General features: G+C 41.6%; 1 protein-coding gene across 4 annotated transcripts in view; it reads left to right on the forward strand.

The window, feature by feature from the left end:
- The window catches only part of C12H16orf87 (chromosome 12 C16orf87 homolog), a 30,623-nt gene extending 24,173 nt beyond the window's left edge, over positions 1–6,450 (forward strand). For all 4 annotated transcript variants that reach the window (XM_073307734.2, XM_078848105.1, XM_073307732.2 and 1 more), the window contains 2 exons: positions 1,148–1,330; positions 5,913–6,450. In XM_073307734.2, the coding sequence (XP_073163835.1) occupies positions 1,148–1,330; positions 5,913–6,031 (302 nt within the window). In that variant the 3' untranslated portion in view covers positions 6,032–6,450. The remainder of the gene's footprint in view (positions 1–1,147; positions 1,331–5,912) is intronic.
- Positions 6,451–17,322: the final 10,872 nt, after the last annotated feature.

The following is a 17,322-nucleotide window of genomic DNA, read 5'->3' on the forward strand; positions in this document are numbered from 1 at the left end:
GCTCTTGTGTAATTACAGTGGGAAAGTGAATATATCTGGCTCTCCTGTCTAATATATTCACAAGCTATGTCCTGCCATCTAGTTGTGGCATATGTCTAGTCTACAGTAAATTGGGAGGTGGGACGAAAGGAAAGTAGTAGAATGACATCCAACAGGTAAATACCAAAAGCTCTCGGGTGCAAAATTTGGAAGTTTTTTCCCAAAACTAGCATGTGAAAAGTGTGAAGGCAGCTTGATTAAGGCTGTGTACACACTACAGCTTAAGTCGGTGTAAGTTCTGTTGCTAAGAGGTGTGAATAAGCCACCCCCATGAGTGACGTAAGTTACACTGACCTAAGCACCGGTGTGGACAGCGCTATGTTGGCGGGAGAGCTTCTCCCGCCAACATAGTTACCGCCACTCACGGAGGCTGGAGTAGTTAAGTTGACAGGAGAGCTCTCTCCCATCCGCTGAGAGCGTCTGCACTGGAAGTGCCGCTGTAAGCTCTGAAGTGTAGCCATAGCCCGTGTCTGTACAGCCCCTAACACAATGGGTCCTGATGGTAGTTGGAGCCTCTAGGTGCTGCTGTCGTACATACTGAGTGTACAGTTGAATTGGTGTCTTATGTTGAATTGTATAATATGAGAATGGTTTCAGGAGTGATGGCAAAACAAGACAAAAAATGAAGATTTAGTGTTTGCCTCTTTATCCATTTCTTAATAGTAATTGGGAACACCTGGAATGAAAGCAGTGACTTTCAGTACATCAGAAGTGATACATCAGGAACATTTTAAAATTGTGATCTGTGCAGTTAGTTTCACTGACTTAAGAACTAAGCATTTCCTATGCACTGTATTGCTAATAGATGATCCTTATTTATTGCAAAATGCTACATAAATGTCGTCATAATTAAGACTTGATCTTTGTGATGAAAAAAAAAAAAGGGGTATGTCTGTGCCTTTGCCTAGAACAACTTTTTCAACTCTCAGCTCAGCGGATGGTGTGCAGATGCAGTCAAGTGTTGTGAACTGCTTGAGAGGTTACTACTGTGCAGGCAACTAATCATTCTTGTTAAGAGACCTAAGGGAAGAGGTGGGGTGGGGAAAGTGCTGAAACTGAATAACAACAAAGACATAAAAGCAAACATTTTCTTTATTCATTTATACAGAAAACAAGAGTGAGGCCAAAAGGAGACGAACAGAGAGAGTTAAGCGAGAGAAGATAAATTCTGCAGTAAATAAAGACTTAGAAAACAGAAAAAGGTCCAGATCTAACAGCCATTCAGATCATAGCAGACGGGGACGAGGAAGACCTAAGAGTGCCTCAGCCAAAAAGTGTGAGGAAGAAAGAGGTATGAGAATTAGAAAACCTATTTGGGGAAAGTTATTTTTGGTTTTGGGGTTTTTTTTTAATGGCATGCTGTCATTAATCCAACTGGCGACCTGTTTTAGGCTTTGTCTACACTGCATTTTCATTGTTAAAACTTTTGTTACTCAGAGGTGTGAAAAAAAACCGACCCCGCACGACAAAAGCTTTAACAACTAAAAGCTTTGGTATGGACAGTGCTTCGGCAGCAAGAGATGCTCTCCTGGTTTCAAAGCTACTGCCCCTCTCTTGGGGTGGTTTTATTTTGTCGCTGGGAGCAACAAAGAGTGGCTACACTGCTCACCTTACAATGGCGTGGCTGCAGTTGCACAGCCATGCCGTTATCAGATGTGCAGTGTAGACATAGCCTTAGTTAAATAGTGGAGTCTCTGAAACTTGAAGTCTTTAAATCATGATTTGAGGACTTCAGTAACTCAATTGGGGTTGGGATCTAATACAGGAGTGGGTGGGTGGGGTTCTGTGGCCTGCTGCAATGTGCAGCAGGTCAAACTAGATGATCGTGATAGTCCCTTGTGACCTTAACGTCTATGAGAAGGAAGAAAAAATGTCTCATGCTGTAGTGACTTGTTAGTTTTCCTATCCAGACCAACACTTGGGTAATGTTATTTATGGCAAGGCTAACTCATTTCCTTCAGAGAAGCAAGAACTGTTGCAAACATCTGCTTCTGATAAGATCCAGTGGTCCTTCATAGGCTTCTAGGCTTAAGCAGATTGTCTGCAGGGGTCAGAGAGGATTTCCTTCTTCCTGCTGTCTCCATGATGAACCTTTACACAGCTGACCACATGGATTCATTTTTCTCTGAAGCAGCCAGTGTAAGTCACTGCTAGAAGTAAGATACTGGGCTATGTCGGAGATTCACACTCTCCTTAATAATGAGAGTGTATGTTAAGTATCTCACAACTAGTTCTCTTCAGATGCTCTTGGTTCACATGGTACTTCAGACAAGATAGGGATGCTCCAAATGAAGGTGCCAAAGGAATTGGTGTTACGATTTTATAGTTTTCTTGCGTTTGAGGAAAACACATTCCAACTCCTTATTCGCTGCAGTCACAAACTAGGGTGCTCTGATTAATTGTCAAAGAAAATAATACAGTCAGGATTGGTAAGGAGCAATTGGACAGAAATAGCAAGAGCTTCTTGACAAACTTATGACCTGTCTTATATTATATTTCTGGTAATAATAGTAATAGAGGGTGGGGGTTTTCAAAAGTGGTCACTTGGGAGCACAAGTCCTGTTGTCTTCTAATGAAATTAATGCTCCTAAGTAACTTATGCAGCTTTGAAAAAACCACCCTCAATTTATCTTGTTGGATCTGTCCCGGTCTCGATGCTTAACAACACTGTAAGACATCAAATATGCACATCTCTAAGTACTTCTCAGCCCTTTACTGTGCAGCTTTGTGGCTGTGCCTCTTGGAACTGCTGGTACCAAGAGCCTGTTGGCGTTTCATTTACCTTTTATTTTTAGAGGATTTCAATTGGGCCATAAACACTTCATCCCAAAGCTTGGCGTACAAATATGAGGATTTGTGAAGAAAGAGCAAGTTTCCCCTTACATGTTTTAGAACATCCAGAACTTTCATTTAACATTACTGGAGTGTAAAAAGCACTCTTGGAAGCTTACCATGCTGGGGCTGTTCTTCTGTGCTGTTGTAACTTCAAAATCTTATGTCATCTGTGGGGGAAAAAAGTGGATATTAGTCCATATTATGCAATAGGCCCTTTTAGGTCTTTTGAAACTTAAATATTTTGTCTTCACTGTAAAAACAAAAGAACTTTTTCCATAGTGATTTCACTAGAGTTTTTTTGTTGTTTTTTTTTAAAAATTCCTTATCCAAAACTCACTGGAATTTTGGTTCTAGAAATGACAGGGCCATTTATTGTGTTTGAGGAGAACACATTGCTAGACCCTGCAAAGAGTGTGTGTGGCTGTTTCTTTTATATGTATTTCTTGAGCATTTAAAAAATCTTTTCTGATTGCTGCTGAGGTGGTGTGCTAGGCCCTACACAGTTTTGACCCTTCACTATAAGATCACTGTTAGCTAGGATAGAGTTCTCTTTATTTTGGTGTGCTGAAATTTTGATGTGTGTAATTTTCCATTTTGGCAGCAAAGGATTTCTTCTCATTTCTGGTGTCTTACAAAAATAGTTGTGCATACCTGCAGAGAAGTCTCAAGTGTGAATAATAGAGAACTGAGTCAGACTGTCTTCAGATGAGGAAGGTTTTAATAGGATATCAGATTGTTTTTTCCAAATCAGAGGCTGTACGTAGCCGGTAGGAAAAGGTCAACCAACTATAAAATGTTCAATAGTTGCTGGTGAGAAGGATGAAACTGTAGTAAGAATGGCTATAACTTACAAGTTCTACATTGATGATTGGTACTGCTTCATAGTAGAATCATCTGGCAATGTTTTTCACTATGTTCTTCAAAATTGTATTTCCATTGGAATAGCTATTCATTTGAAAACATCTTGGAAAAAATGTTCACTTGGTTAAGAAGCCTGTAAATAAATGAGAGTAATTTTGTAAAATTAATTTTACAATCATTTGAATTCCAAGTGAATGTTCATGGTGAAAAGGAGGTACTTCAAATACATTTTATTTTGAATACATTGAATCTCCTGCCATGCTTAGCAAAAAGGAGTTGGAGGAAACTCAGAAACCCTTCTTTGAAGATGTTAACAATTTTGGATGGCTGAGCTTGTTTGGGTTAGAGTAGTGTGAAACAGGAAAAAAGATGACTGCAAGCTAGAAGTATTTCATACAGAATAATTAGCACTTACAATGCTTTCTTCTGGAACAAAAAGAAAAGGAGTACTTGTGGCACCTTAGAGACGAACAGATTTATTTGAGCATAAGCTTTCGTGAGCTACAGCTCACTTCATCGGAAGTGAAAGCTTATGCTCAAATAAATTTGTTAGGTTTCAGAGTAGCAGCCAGTTAGTCTGTATTTGCAAAAAGAAAAGGAGTATTTGTGGCACCTTAGAGACTAACAAATTTATTTGAGCATAAGCTTTCGTGAGCTACAGCTCACTTCACTCTGGTTCTTAGTTCCTGACTTCAAGCTGAATGCAGCAGATGGTACTGCATCTCACCTCACCAGGGATCCAGCTACAGTGACTTGTATTCCCAAAATTGAATGTGTTTTGAATGCTAGTACTTAACTAAAACAACCTTCTTATAGCTTTGCATTAGAACATCTGTGCTGGCTTTTGATATTCCAAGTACCTCACTAAGCAAGCTGCTGTGTAGTGAAACGTGGGAAGCATAGTTGTGTAGGTGCTTTGAGGTTGCTAAATAGCTTTCAACAGACTTTAATGTTGAGCCATTGAGTGGGGAGAAAAGACCTTAAATCAGCAAATGGTCCCAGACTGAAATCTAAATACTGAGTGTGTCTGGACACCATTATATACTTACAGGGACACTGATAGGTTAAAATAAGCCAAACTTTAAGCCCATGCGGTGGTGATCCCCCTTAGCTGTGAGCCCCATTCCCAGTCCTCTGGAAAGACCCAGGTGAGGGAGTGCTTTGAGGGGGTGAAGATAGGGGATCTGTGCAGATTCCCTCATGGAGTGCTAGACTACCCAAGTATGCTCTCCTTCCTGCAATGCATGTTAGCCCCTGCTCAGCCTCACTTAGCCCTTTCTGGCTAGTTGACAAAAAGAAGCTGACGAAAGAGCTTCTGTAATGCTGGGCAGTTATCAGGGAGGAGCTCGGGATAGACTGGGTGGGTGGAGTGCTGAATTAAAAGAGGTGGCTGTGACAAAGCTTCGTTTTATGGACCTTATGTGTGCCACAGGAGAGCCTTGCAAGGTTGGAGTGCTGCAGCAGGTGAGCTCCTTGATGGCTCACTCTTGCACTTAAGTGACCCACCTGCAGCCCCCTCCACTCTCAGTTGGCTTGTCTGGATGGAGCAGGCTCCCTGGGGTATTAACATGTCCCATGTCAGGAAAAGGCTAGTGTTCCTGAAGTACTAGAAATCTGAAACCCCTAATGGGGCTTTGAGTCATGAGTTCTGGGTTCTTCTCTTGGCTCTGCCACTAATCTGCTCAGTGATCTTGGACAATTTACTTAACCTTTCAGAATCTCACTCTCCTACCTATACTATAGGGAAAGGACTACCCTACTTCTTACAGGTGTTGAAACCTTCATTTTGTAATACATCATTTATGTCCTCTCAGAAAGGTGCTCTTTAAATGTAACATGTAGAGAGTTGTCTTTCACCTGGAGGAAGAAGCATTAGGCAGCATTAACTACTCTCTCATTTGTGTGTTAGGAATCATTCATATGATGTTAGGCTGAGTCATCTTTTCTTGTCACTGAAGAATAGGCATTTGTGTCATATATTTTCAGACTGTTGATTCAGTGACTTCTTTTCCCTGACGGGAGCTGCTTATCTTTAATACCACTTTTCAATACTAATATTGAATGTTGTCCCATATAACAGTAATTTAGTATCTGTGTAATTTATATACAAACTTCTGATACAGGAGCTGGAGAAAAGCTTTTGTTTCATAGTGACTTTTCTTCTTCTTCTTCTACAGAGAAACAAGAAAAAGAAGTTGACATGTATGCTAACCTTTCAGATGAAAAGGCTTTCGTGTTTTCAGTGGCCTTGGCGGAAATAAACAGAAAAATTATCAATCAAAGACTTATTCTCTAACTCACCACATACAACTGACTTTGTTGTATGCAGTGTGGCTAGCATATTTTCAAGGTGTCATGGACTCCCAGGAGGCATATTGTCTTCATCAACCAGGACCATAGCTTTTCCCTGTTAAAACTGTGCTGCTGTTTTGGAGCTCACAGACTTTTGTGTGCTACACATCAGCAAGAAGCGACGTTGTCAACATTTGAGTTCTTTATGCTTTGGAGACTAATGCTCGATGAATGCACAGAGAGAATGCACCATTTCCAGAGCACTTCGTTAGATTTGCTGCCCAGAAATGCAATATTTTAAATACTTTCTGAAAGAATGATTTTCTTTTAGAACTAAATATATTTCAGATTTTTCAACTATATTACAGTTTACATATGTATAGTTCATCTAACCTTTTAATAAATTGATATTCTGATATTTTATTGAACTGGAAATTAAGTACATTTGTAACAGGACTTATTTAAGGTGTCTTGACCTTATTTTCCTTTTAATTTAAGAACGGTTATTCATTTTGAAGATGGTTGTGATCAGTATTTTGATCAGTGGTTCTGGTTCTTCATTTTATAGACGTGATATAGTGGGGATAAGCATGGAAGCAAAGCAGTTCCTTTTTTAGGATCACCTTGCGTGGTGACTCATGTTCCATGGGAACTCTTCTTAGTACGGAGTTCGCTTTATATAGTATTCTCTTTTTATCCCAGATATGCCTTTCTGAGCCAGACTCCTTAAATTTAGCAGAGTCAAACAGCTGAAGTCCTAAAGTAACCATTTTGCACCTGGTAGCTGCCAGCTGCATCTCCTTCAGTTAGTAATGATCCATCAGAGCCTTCCAAAAAATGAGGGGACAAAGGGCCAGGTGCCCTGGAGGCCCTGCCCCCACCTGAGGCATCACCCCGCCCCTCCTCTTCTCCCAGAGAACAGTGGGACCAGGAAGCCTCCACTGCCCGGGGTGGGGCCAAAAGCAGTCCACTGCTCGTGTCCCAGCCCTCCAAGACCCCCGCCCCAGGGCAGGTGGAGGGACCCAGGCTCCCCACAGGTGCCTGTGTGGTTCTCCCTGACCCGGCTCTGGCTGCAGCACAGGGCCTTGGAGCTGCAGCCTGGCTGTAAGAGCTGCACAGGTAGCTGAGGGGAGCCAGTGTGGAGTTGCAGACCCTCCATCTACACCTGCCCTGGACCAGGCGGGGAGCCCTGAGGACAGGGACATGGGCCAGGGGTTGCTTTCAGTCCCCTTGCACCGCAAGGAGATAGAGGGTCCATGTGGCTCCCACAACTGCCCGGGCTTCCCAGCCAGGCTCCATCAGCTGCTGGCCTGGTCAGAGGGTGAGGCCGAGGGGGAGGGGGAGGGGCAAGGGAAGCAGGCAGGGTCTGCCATGGGGGAAAAGTGAACAGGCCAGACCTGTCCACTTTTAAAAAGTGGGAGGGCTACAGCCCCCAGGTCTCCTCCACCCCCCCGTTTCAGCGCCACTATAAGGATCTTCCCAGCCTTTCCCTTTTCTTATTATTTCTAAGGAGAGAACATAGGTTTTTCTATGGTGCAGGCAAACCACTAGATTCTCTTTAGTTTGTATTTCTAGAAAGAGCAGAGACAAGGTGGGTGAGGTTATCTTCTATTGGACCAACAGAAGTTGGTCCAATAAAAGATATTACCTCACTCACCTTGTATGTCTTAATATCCTGGGATGAACACAGCTACAACAACACTAAGGACTAGCATGAACAGTCACTCTGTTATCTTAAGCTGGTACCTGTTACCGAGTCTAAATTATATTTTTGTAGTCAGTCATTTGAGTGTTCAGTTTCTAGCAGTAACATTCACATGTGAATGTTGATCAATATGAATCCGTAGAAACTTGTCAAGTTAAGTGCCAGTGTTGACACAAGAACAATGAGATATAAACTAGCTATCAATAAGTTTAGGCTTCAAGTTAGACAAAGGTTTCAAACTGTCAGAGGAGTGAAGTTCTGGAAGAGTCTTCCAAGGGAAGTAGTGGGGGCAAAAACCTAACTGGCTTCAAGACTGAGCTTGATAACTTTATGGGAGGTAGACTGTATGATGAGATCACCTAGAAATGGCGTGTAGCCGATCTGCGACTGCTAGCAGCAAATATCTCCAATGACTGGTGATGGACACTAGGTGGGGAGGGCTCTTAGTTACTACAGAGAATTATTTCCCAGGTGTCTGGCTGGTGGGTCTTGCGTGCATGCTCAGGGTCTAACAGATCACCATATCTGGGCTTAGGAAATAATTTGGCCCCTGGTCAGATCTGGGAAGACCCTTGGGATTTTTTGCCTTCCTCTGCAGCATGGGGTCTGGGTCACTTTCAGATTAAACTAGTGTAAATGGTGGATTCTTTGTAATTTAAAATCTTTGAGGACTTCAGTAACTAAGCCAGAGATTAGGGGTCTGTCACAGGAGTGGGTGGCTGAGGTCACACAAGGTCAGACTAGATGATTATGGTGGTCTATTCTGGCCTTAAAGTCTATGAACTTATGGGTCAAAAATAGATTTTGGAAAAACATCCTAATTATATTGATACTCATTTGTTAAACAGAGTACAGAGTGTTTCTCTAAATACTACAGTGCTACTTGAGTAGCTGCAGCTCATTTTACACCTAGTATTATTCCTGGGGGAATTCTGTGCCACTGCGTGTGCATAATTAATGAGCTGTGCATATTTTAAATTTTTTTTGAAGAAAAAAGCTGCTGCTGGAAAGTTGCTGTGGTTCTGCCTTTTGCCTACCAAAGGGTGCTGTGGCAGTAAAACAGCAGCAGCTCCCAGCCAGCTGTGGAAGAGAGAGAGCTTGCCTTCTTCACAGCGCCTGTCGGGCCAGGTGGGGAGACAGCATGGGACTGCTGGGGGGTCAGACAGATTCATAAAGGCTAGTGGGGGAGGACAGACTGGGGCAGGGGCTGAATGGGAGTGGAGGCACGGGGCCACCAGGCAGGAGGGAGGGAGGTGCAGGGCCACATGATGATGGGGGAGGGGGTGCAGGGCCACATAGGGATGCGGGGGTGGTTGAATGGAGGAACAAAGACACATGGGGATGGCCACAGGGGGATGAGGGAGTCGATGTCTGAGTGGGGGTGGAGGGACACGTAGACAGGAGTGGCAGGAACACAAGGGGACAAGGGCAGATGTGCATGACTGAATGGGAGAGGCTAGGGGTCAGCCAGGGTCTGCATGGGGGAAGCTCCATAACAATCCCTCCCTGCTCCCTGCAAAAAAACTGTTCCATACTTTTCCCACTCATAGCCAACGACCCTCCAAGTTCAAATCTAGACTCCTTCCCAGCAATTACTTCCCTCTCCCTCATCTCCTCCATTACTCCCGACTCCCCCAAGCCTTTGCACTGCTGCTGAGGGGTGCAGGAAATATGGTTCTATATTGTAGTTTAAATGAATTATTACTCAGAGTTCTGTATAAATATGCCCAGTAAGGAATCTTTGTCAAAAAAAGGAATCTTTGCAAAAAACATTTCCTGAATCTTTTTTGTTGTCTGTATTGTTACAGACATACTTGCTGACAGGTATTTTGAAATAAATGACCAAAATAATTGAAACTGGTGTGATTATATTGTGTTAGTTTGACAAATAAAATATGCAGAATTTTGCAGAATCTGAAAATATTGTGTACAGAATTTTTAATTTTTTGGTGAAGAATTCTCCCAGGAGTAACATAGCTACTAAATTGACTCTCTCCTAGCTATGATAAAGTCTTTGTGAAACATTAAATGACACTTCACATTTTTTGCACCTTTCACTCAGTGTTATTCAAGATGAGGCTATTTTCAAGGGATACAGGCAAGTATCTTAGATCTCAGGTTAGACCTCCCTTAATATTGTTAGTCTCGGAGAAAGCCTTATCAAAATGCTTTTTTAAAAGATTGTGTAAGCAGTGTCAGGATGAGCTCCACCCTGACATCTGGTGGTGAGGTGTGGCAAGTTGTGGAAAAGAACTTCAGGGGCCGATCTCATTTGCATAGGCACACCCACCACGCCTAGAATGAGACCATAGCTGCCCAAATGGTCACTTTGGCTGCTGTGGGATCCCCAGTGTCTCTGTTATTGGGGCAGGAAGAATAAATTGATATTACCCAGATTATGGGAACTGTGCTTGGAACTGTACGTGGCCTTTTGTTATGATGGAGGGACTCACCATCAACTAAGTAGCACTCGCTAAGCAAGGGTCATGGGTTCCAAAACTGTGTGAATAGAGAGAGGCTGTGGACAAGTATTAATACTTGGTGGCATGGGCCCCTTGGTGAGGGCCTTACATGCTAATTGCACTTCCTCCTCTCTCCACTGTGGAATATCAGAGCTAATTTTGATTTCATTAGAAGTCTAGTTATAGGCTGCTGAGCTCACTTTGGGCTGACAGTGCACCAGCACTGGGGCTCCCCTACTACAAGCTGAATTCACCTAAGAGCTGAAATCACTGAGTGTTGTGTTAAGTAGTGGGGGAGCCTGAAGATATATGGTGGAGCAGTTTGCGGGACGGCTGGTGAAGCAGTTCGACGCGGATCAGTGTGTGGATGGCAGGAGCTGCTTGTGGGCCGTGGAGCTGAGCGAAGGAGTTCGTGGGGCGGCTGGCGGAGCGGAGCGCAGCTGAGCGAAGGAGTTCGTGGGGCGGCTGGCGGAGCGGAGCGAAGGAGTTCGTGGGGCGGCTGGCGGAGCGGAGTGCAGCTGAGCGAAGGAGTTCGTGGGGCGGCTGACGGAGCGGAGCGCCACTATGGAGCTATGGGGCGGTCAGCTTCAGATCATGTAAGGTGCCTCTTACCCCCGTCCCATTTCCACCCAGGTTGGGAGGTAAAGCTCCGCAGATAAACTTTCGAACTCTTGGGCTGCCCTGACCAGGGACAGAGACTTTTGGGGCATTGGACTTTTGGGACTTTGGGTGATTTGGGGTTGCTGGACTCAAGAACCAAAGGGAAAAGGGCATGCCCCAATTTGCCTGGGGTGGGTTTTTTTTTGCTCATGGGTTGTGTTATGAATCCTGTTGGTGGTGTTTCCCCAACATAATGCCACATTGTTTCTCTCTGTTATTAAAAGGCTTTTGCTACACTCAGACTATGTGCTTGCGAGAGGGGAAGTATTGCCTCTTGGAGGCGCCCAGCGGGGGTGGTATATATTTGTCCCAGGTCACTGGGTGGGGGCTCGAGCCGGTTTGCATTGTGTTATTGGAATGGAACCCCTAGATATTGAACCCGGCCCTTGTTGCTGCCAACTCTGACGGGCAGAAGGGTTACAATTGCAGTATTCTTTTATGGTGAACAATAGCTAATGAGGCCTTGCTGCAGAACTAGCCAATAGAGGGGAACAAAGATTTACTAACAAAAAAATTCCCAAACCCTGCTGATATTTTCAATACTGGTACACGATTAAAAGGAAAAAGGTATGTTAATATCAGTTCCATTGAACCACAAGGGGGAGAGGAAATGGAAATTTGTCAAGTGGAAAAGTAAAATGTATGGAAAATTACTTTAATTTTAAACTGTTTATTACAAAATGATGTCCTTTTAAAGAAACAACACTTAACCTGCTGATCTATACAGGAATCACAAACAAGACAGTTTTCTTCACTTTAACATATACGTTTTCTGCTTTCCAAATCTGTGTATGGCCACAGTGGCAAGTAGTAAGGGAAGACAGACTAGCTGAGTGGAATTCCATATGATAGGATGACTGCTAGGGTTGGTAGCTGAAGCAAATCATTGTAAATGAATGCACTTTAAAGTGCATTGAAATCTAAATAAATGCACTGCAGTAATCCATGTACTTATCAACAAAGCAGTAACCTAAAGCTAATGACTGCTAAATTATGGGGTGGGTGGGAGGGTGGGAATGCAATGTCTTTTAAATGTAGCTGCGCCTGTTTAAAATAGCTGCCTTCAGTGGAAAACATTTACTTTCTGAGAAGCAAGACTACAGTGTGTAACATTTTCAGATGCAACTCTGTCTTTTGTACACCTCTTATTTTAGTGCGGAGTTCTAGGCCCTCCCTCTGAATCTTCTGAAAATACTTAGTAGCCAGATTTGTATTTCTTGCGTTCTTCAATTATGGGTATTTTAGCTCCCATCTTCATATAAAAAATCAGATTTTTTCAGATGAAAGTAAATGGAAATGTTAGGTCACAATTGTCTTCTAAAATAATTAGAGGAACAATAAGGTTCTGGAGGCAGAATTCTCAGGATTAATCTGGAAGTCTAAAATTTTCCTCAGAGCTTCGTTTAATCTTTTACAGTTTATAAATAGCATGTAAACGAGAAAGTGAATTATCCTTTCAGTTGATTCAGGGCAATTAAGATAAAAGTATTCACTCATTTAATACTGTCTGATATGTTGCTACATTACTTTGCTGAGTAAAAAAGAAATCTCGAGGACTGAATCATTTAGTTGGCATTTGTTGCCTTAGCAGCATCTTGAGAATAGGTACCTCCCTTTCTCCCCTGCACATTGTTACGTAACCAAGTGTGTTATTCTACAAAATTAATCTTGCCTTCTGACTTCCATATCAGAAACAGCAGGGCACTAGGTTGTGGTTCACATGTGCCTGGATTCCAGTGAGCCTCTTGGACCCTTTAAAACTGGGAGCTACAGTTGCAGGTCACATAACCTTTCCTAATCACCTGTGCAGTGTGGTTGTAGCTGTATTAGTCCCAGGACAGTTGAGACACAAGGTGGGTGAGGTAATATCTTTTATTGGACCAACTTCTGTTGGTGAGACAGACAAGTTTTTTGGTTTACACAGAGTTCTTCACATCCTCGGAAGAGCTTTGTGTAGCTCGAAAACTTGTCTGTCTCACCAACAGAAGTTGGTCCAATAAAAGATATGACCTCACCCATCTTTTCCTAGACATGTGCCTTACAGATACACACAAGGCTTCCTGTCTCTTAGGAGAGATTGAAGGTCAAAAAAGTACAAGGTAATGGGGGCTCTACACCTGCCAGTAGAAGGTCTGAGAGGAGGACACCTTTTAAGAAGCAGGAGCTGGCTGGGAGGAGCTGGAAGTCTCCACTTGGGATGGTTTGGAAGTCCTGCATGGAAAACTGAAAGGACTGTGAAGCCTTGGAGGCAAGCCCTATGACAGTACCCTAAAAGGCAGTGAGGCTGTTGTTAGTTGCTTTGTTTTATTTTTTAAAATCGGTTTCTAAATTATTAAAGCCCTGAGCAAAATAAAGCGTGTTGTTTCACTTACCTGGCTGGTGGGTTGGCCCACCAATTTACAGATAATCATGGAGGTTAGACTTGTGTCAGTCTGTCCAGTACCTGGCAATGTTCCTTTCTCACTTCCCATCCCCAGAGTATAATTCAAGGGAGGTCATATTTATTTTCCAAAGCATACAAAGTTAATACTAATTAGTGTTGTAGACTTATGAAATCAGTTGAAATTAAACAGCTGGCATTCTGCATTCATTTAAACTCTTCCTACATTTGGTAGTATGTGGACAAACTTGATCTGTACAATCTGACAGACATGCACCGTTATGTCTCACCTTGCTGTGGCCAGTGAATGGAGACCACAGATTCTGGTAGGTAAAATTTTGGAATGAGAAGGAGAAATGCATGCATTCTTGCAGCTCTTTTTGGATTACTCGCTAATCTGTTAGATGCCAATGATGCATGAAAGATGGACAAATCTATGTCTCCATCAGAGGTTTGAGTATAAGCACACATACCTTAACCTATATTTGCAGCTGGGGTGATACCTATACTAACTAATCTTATTGAGGATTCTTGAGAATTTAAGAGGCCAAAGCTGAAACTTTTAAGCCTTTGATTTGTGGCATATGTCAGTTTTTTAATTTTATAAAGTGAGAAGCTAAGCTTAGGTCATGGTTAAGGGTTTTGGACACATACAGACAACAGAACATAGCTTTAACCAAAGATTGCATACTGGATTGTGTTTGTGTATATAAGCCTAGTTCGCATGTGCTGAAATACTGCATCATAGTGTTTGGTTCGAATTGGTTATCGTTAATGTCAATATCAGGTTTCAGCTGCAACACTTTTAGAGCCAAGTCTTAATCCATCCTACAAATGTCCTTCAAAACCAAAATGAAAAATTTCCAAATCTTAAAATAATAGGAATCATTCATATGAATAGCTCAAGAGGATATATTAAAAGAGCACATGTGCACAAGAGAAAATATTAAAGAGCTTAACAGTCTATTACCATTCCTCCTACACATACTCATGGAAAATAGTTATTTATTTTATTTATTTGAGAGTATTCCTGCCATCAATGGTTATATACTCATCTAATTGGAAAGCCATAGCAATGCCATGTTATTTACCTGACCAGACAGACTAACGGACAGTACATGTAGTGTATATAAGATGCTCACAAAACTATTCATAATTAAGAAATTAAAAAGAAAACTGTTTAATTTCAAAGTGGAGGAAGTTAGTCTGTTAAATTATGCATTGTGAATTTGCTCATGAAATCTCACCACATCTATAACAGCTAAGTCAATAATCTGTTTGAATAGCTTGGCATAAAAGCTCATTTAGAGTTGTATTTCGTATGCAATATTTTTTCATTCTGGAAAATTATTTGAATGTCTAAGAATTCCAGAATTGTTTACTGATGCTGTCATTCTGTGATTACTTCTGATGTGTTTTTGTTACATTGTAATGAATAAAATTATTAAGAGACACATGATGTGGGGTATATTATGAAAGCAGAAGTTCACACCCTTTATCCCTTTTTTAATCTGTTCACGTGGTTATATCGCTGGACTTTGGGCAAGTCATTTGGCTGATTTCTGAGCCTCTCAGGCTTGCAAGAAATTTGTTTCTTTGTTTTCACACTTTTTCCAGATCATTTAATGAGTTGATTTGACTCTTTTAAAGAGTGTGACCGATTTTTCTACTGCTACTGCAAAAGATACTTAGAATACAATTATAGTTAGGGGCAGAAAGCAGGAAATACTCTATTTGCTTTGCCTTTACTTTAACCTACCTCTTCGTTAGATTTAGATTATTTTGATACAAAGGCATATCTGAGTGAGCTCATATGAGGCCTTTTAATCACTGTTATTTCACATACATTAGTTTCAGACACTTGCTAATTCTTGGGTTATAGTATAGTGCTATACATTCTTATCTTGATGTCAGTGGTATTGATCATATCAGTAAGCAAAGTACATAAAGAACCATCTTTCCAGACTTTTAAATGTTCTGTCTGAAATCTAAGACACTTTGCCTTTTTGGACTGTTTTGTTTCTTATCTATATACAATTACTAAATAAATGTTCAGTCTTCACCAACAGTTCAGTGGAGAGTTATTGCGCAAAGAATCAGCAGTGATCTGGAATTTAAATCATAGCTTTAAAAATAAATCCATCTTCAGGACAGGTTAATGGGGACAGCACTAATTTAAGAACTTGCCTATTTCCACTGAGCATCTTTCAGAGACTGATTTTTAAGCCAACAGCTTGTCTATCCATGCACTTGTATTTATTTCATAATAAGGATGAAAATAATATATAGAGCTTTTCATAGGCAAAACACTTTACAGAACGCAAATTAATCCTTAGGGTACCCCTCTGAAGTAGATAGTACAACTTTACAAATGGGGAAACAGGCACAGAGATTAAGTAATTTGCCCAAGGTCACACAGCAGTTCATTGTCAAGAATTTAGATTAAGATCTTGTCTTCCAGTCCTATGTTCAAACCACTAAATCACACCCTTCTCATATTTTGACAGTCTTCTTAAATTATATACTGCAAACTAACAAATGTCTTTAGCTAAGTTACTAATCCCCCTGTAAATCATTAAATCTGGAATTTTGTATGTTCAATTTATTTTTCATTACTTTTAACTTTTTTTGTCTTAGTTTGGACAACTCATTCTAGTGAAATCAGTTTCACTTTTGATTACAGTGCATTTCACTTTCAGATTCTATACTTAGGTTGCAATCGCTACAGGAGAGTCTTAACATAAAAAATAAGTTTTAATTTGAATTTAAAAAATGGAAGCACTTCTGTTGGACTTGTTTATTTTATAATACCCACATTTTGGGCCCAGTTTGAGTTAATTCTCCTTTATGGTACCATGGTCCTAATTCCCACTGAGAGTAAAACAAATATTTATTTTCTTGTAATGTGCTTACATTATTCAATTAAGTTACTTTGTTTTTTCCCTTCAAAATGGATAGTTCTTATTAACCTTCATAGAATTCTTTTTGACTTCAATGTTATGTTCACATAAGATAAATGCATATTGTAACAAAGTAGGCATACAAACAACTGTAACGTTGTAACATCAACCCTTGCTATTAGTACAGTATTACAGCAGTAAGTATTCCTGTGGTAAGAGGTATGTATTAACAGGAATGGAAATGTTTTTTTTTAACGCCATTCCAGCTGGCAAACTCCAAAAGTATTCTAATATAATATCCTATTATGCAACTAATAATATTGGTTTAACATGTTCCTATTGATTAGGATCCTGGAGGATCCTGGGAACTACAGGCCAGTCAGCCTCACCTCAGTCCCTGGAAAAATCATGGAGCAGGTCCTCAAAGAATCAATCCTGAAGCACTTGCATGAGAGGAAAGTGATCAGGAACAGCCAGCATGGATTCACCAAGGGAAGGTCATGCCTGACTAATCTAATCGCCTTTTATGATGAGATTACTGGTTCTGTGGATGAAGGGAAAGCAGTGGATGTATTGTTTCTTGACTTTAGCAAAGCTTTTGACACGGTCTCCCACAGTATTCTTGTCAGCAAGTTAAGGAAGTATGGGCTGGATGAATGCACTATAAGGTGGGTAGAAAGCTGGCTAGATTGTCGGGCTCAGCGGGTAGTGATCAATGGCTCCATGTCTAGTTGGCAGCCGGTATCAAGTGGAGTGCCCCAAGGGTCGGTCCTGGGGCCGGTTTTGTTCAATATCTTCATAAATGATCTGGAGCATGGTGTGGATTGCACTCTCAGCAAATTTGCGGATGATACTAAACTGGGAGGAGTGGTAGATACGCTGGAGGGGAGGGATAGGATACAGAAGGACCTAGACAAATTGGAGGATTGGGCCAAAAGAAATCTGATGAGGTTCAATAAGGATAAGTGCAGGGTCCTGCACTTAGAACGGAAGAACCCAATGCACAGCTACAGACTAGGGACCGAATGGCTAGGCAGCAGTTCTGCGGAAAAGGACCTAGGGGTGACAGTGGACGAGAAGCTGGATATGAGTCAGCAGTGTGCCCTTGTTGCCAAGAAGGCCAATGGCATTTTAGGATGTATAAGTAGGGGCATAGCGAGCAGATCGAGGGACGTGATCGTTCCCCTC

Source organism: Lepidochelys kempii, chromosome 12 (genome assembly GCF_965140285.1).
Source record: "Lepidochelys kempii isolate rLepKem1 chromosome 12, rLepKem1.hap1, whole genome shotgun sequence".
Classification (NCBI taxonomy): domain Eukaryota; kingdom Metazoa; phylum Chordata; order Testudines; family Cheloniidae; genus Lepidochelys; species Lepidochelys kempii.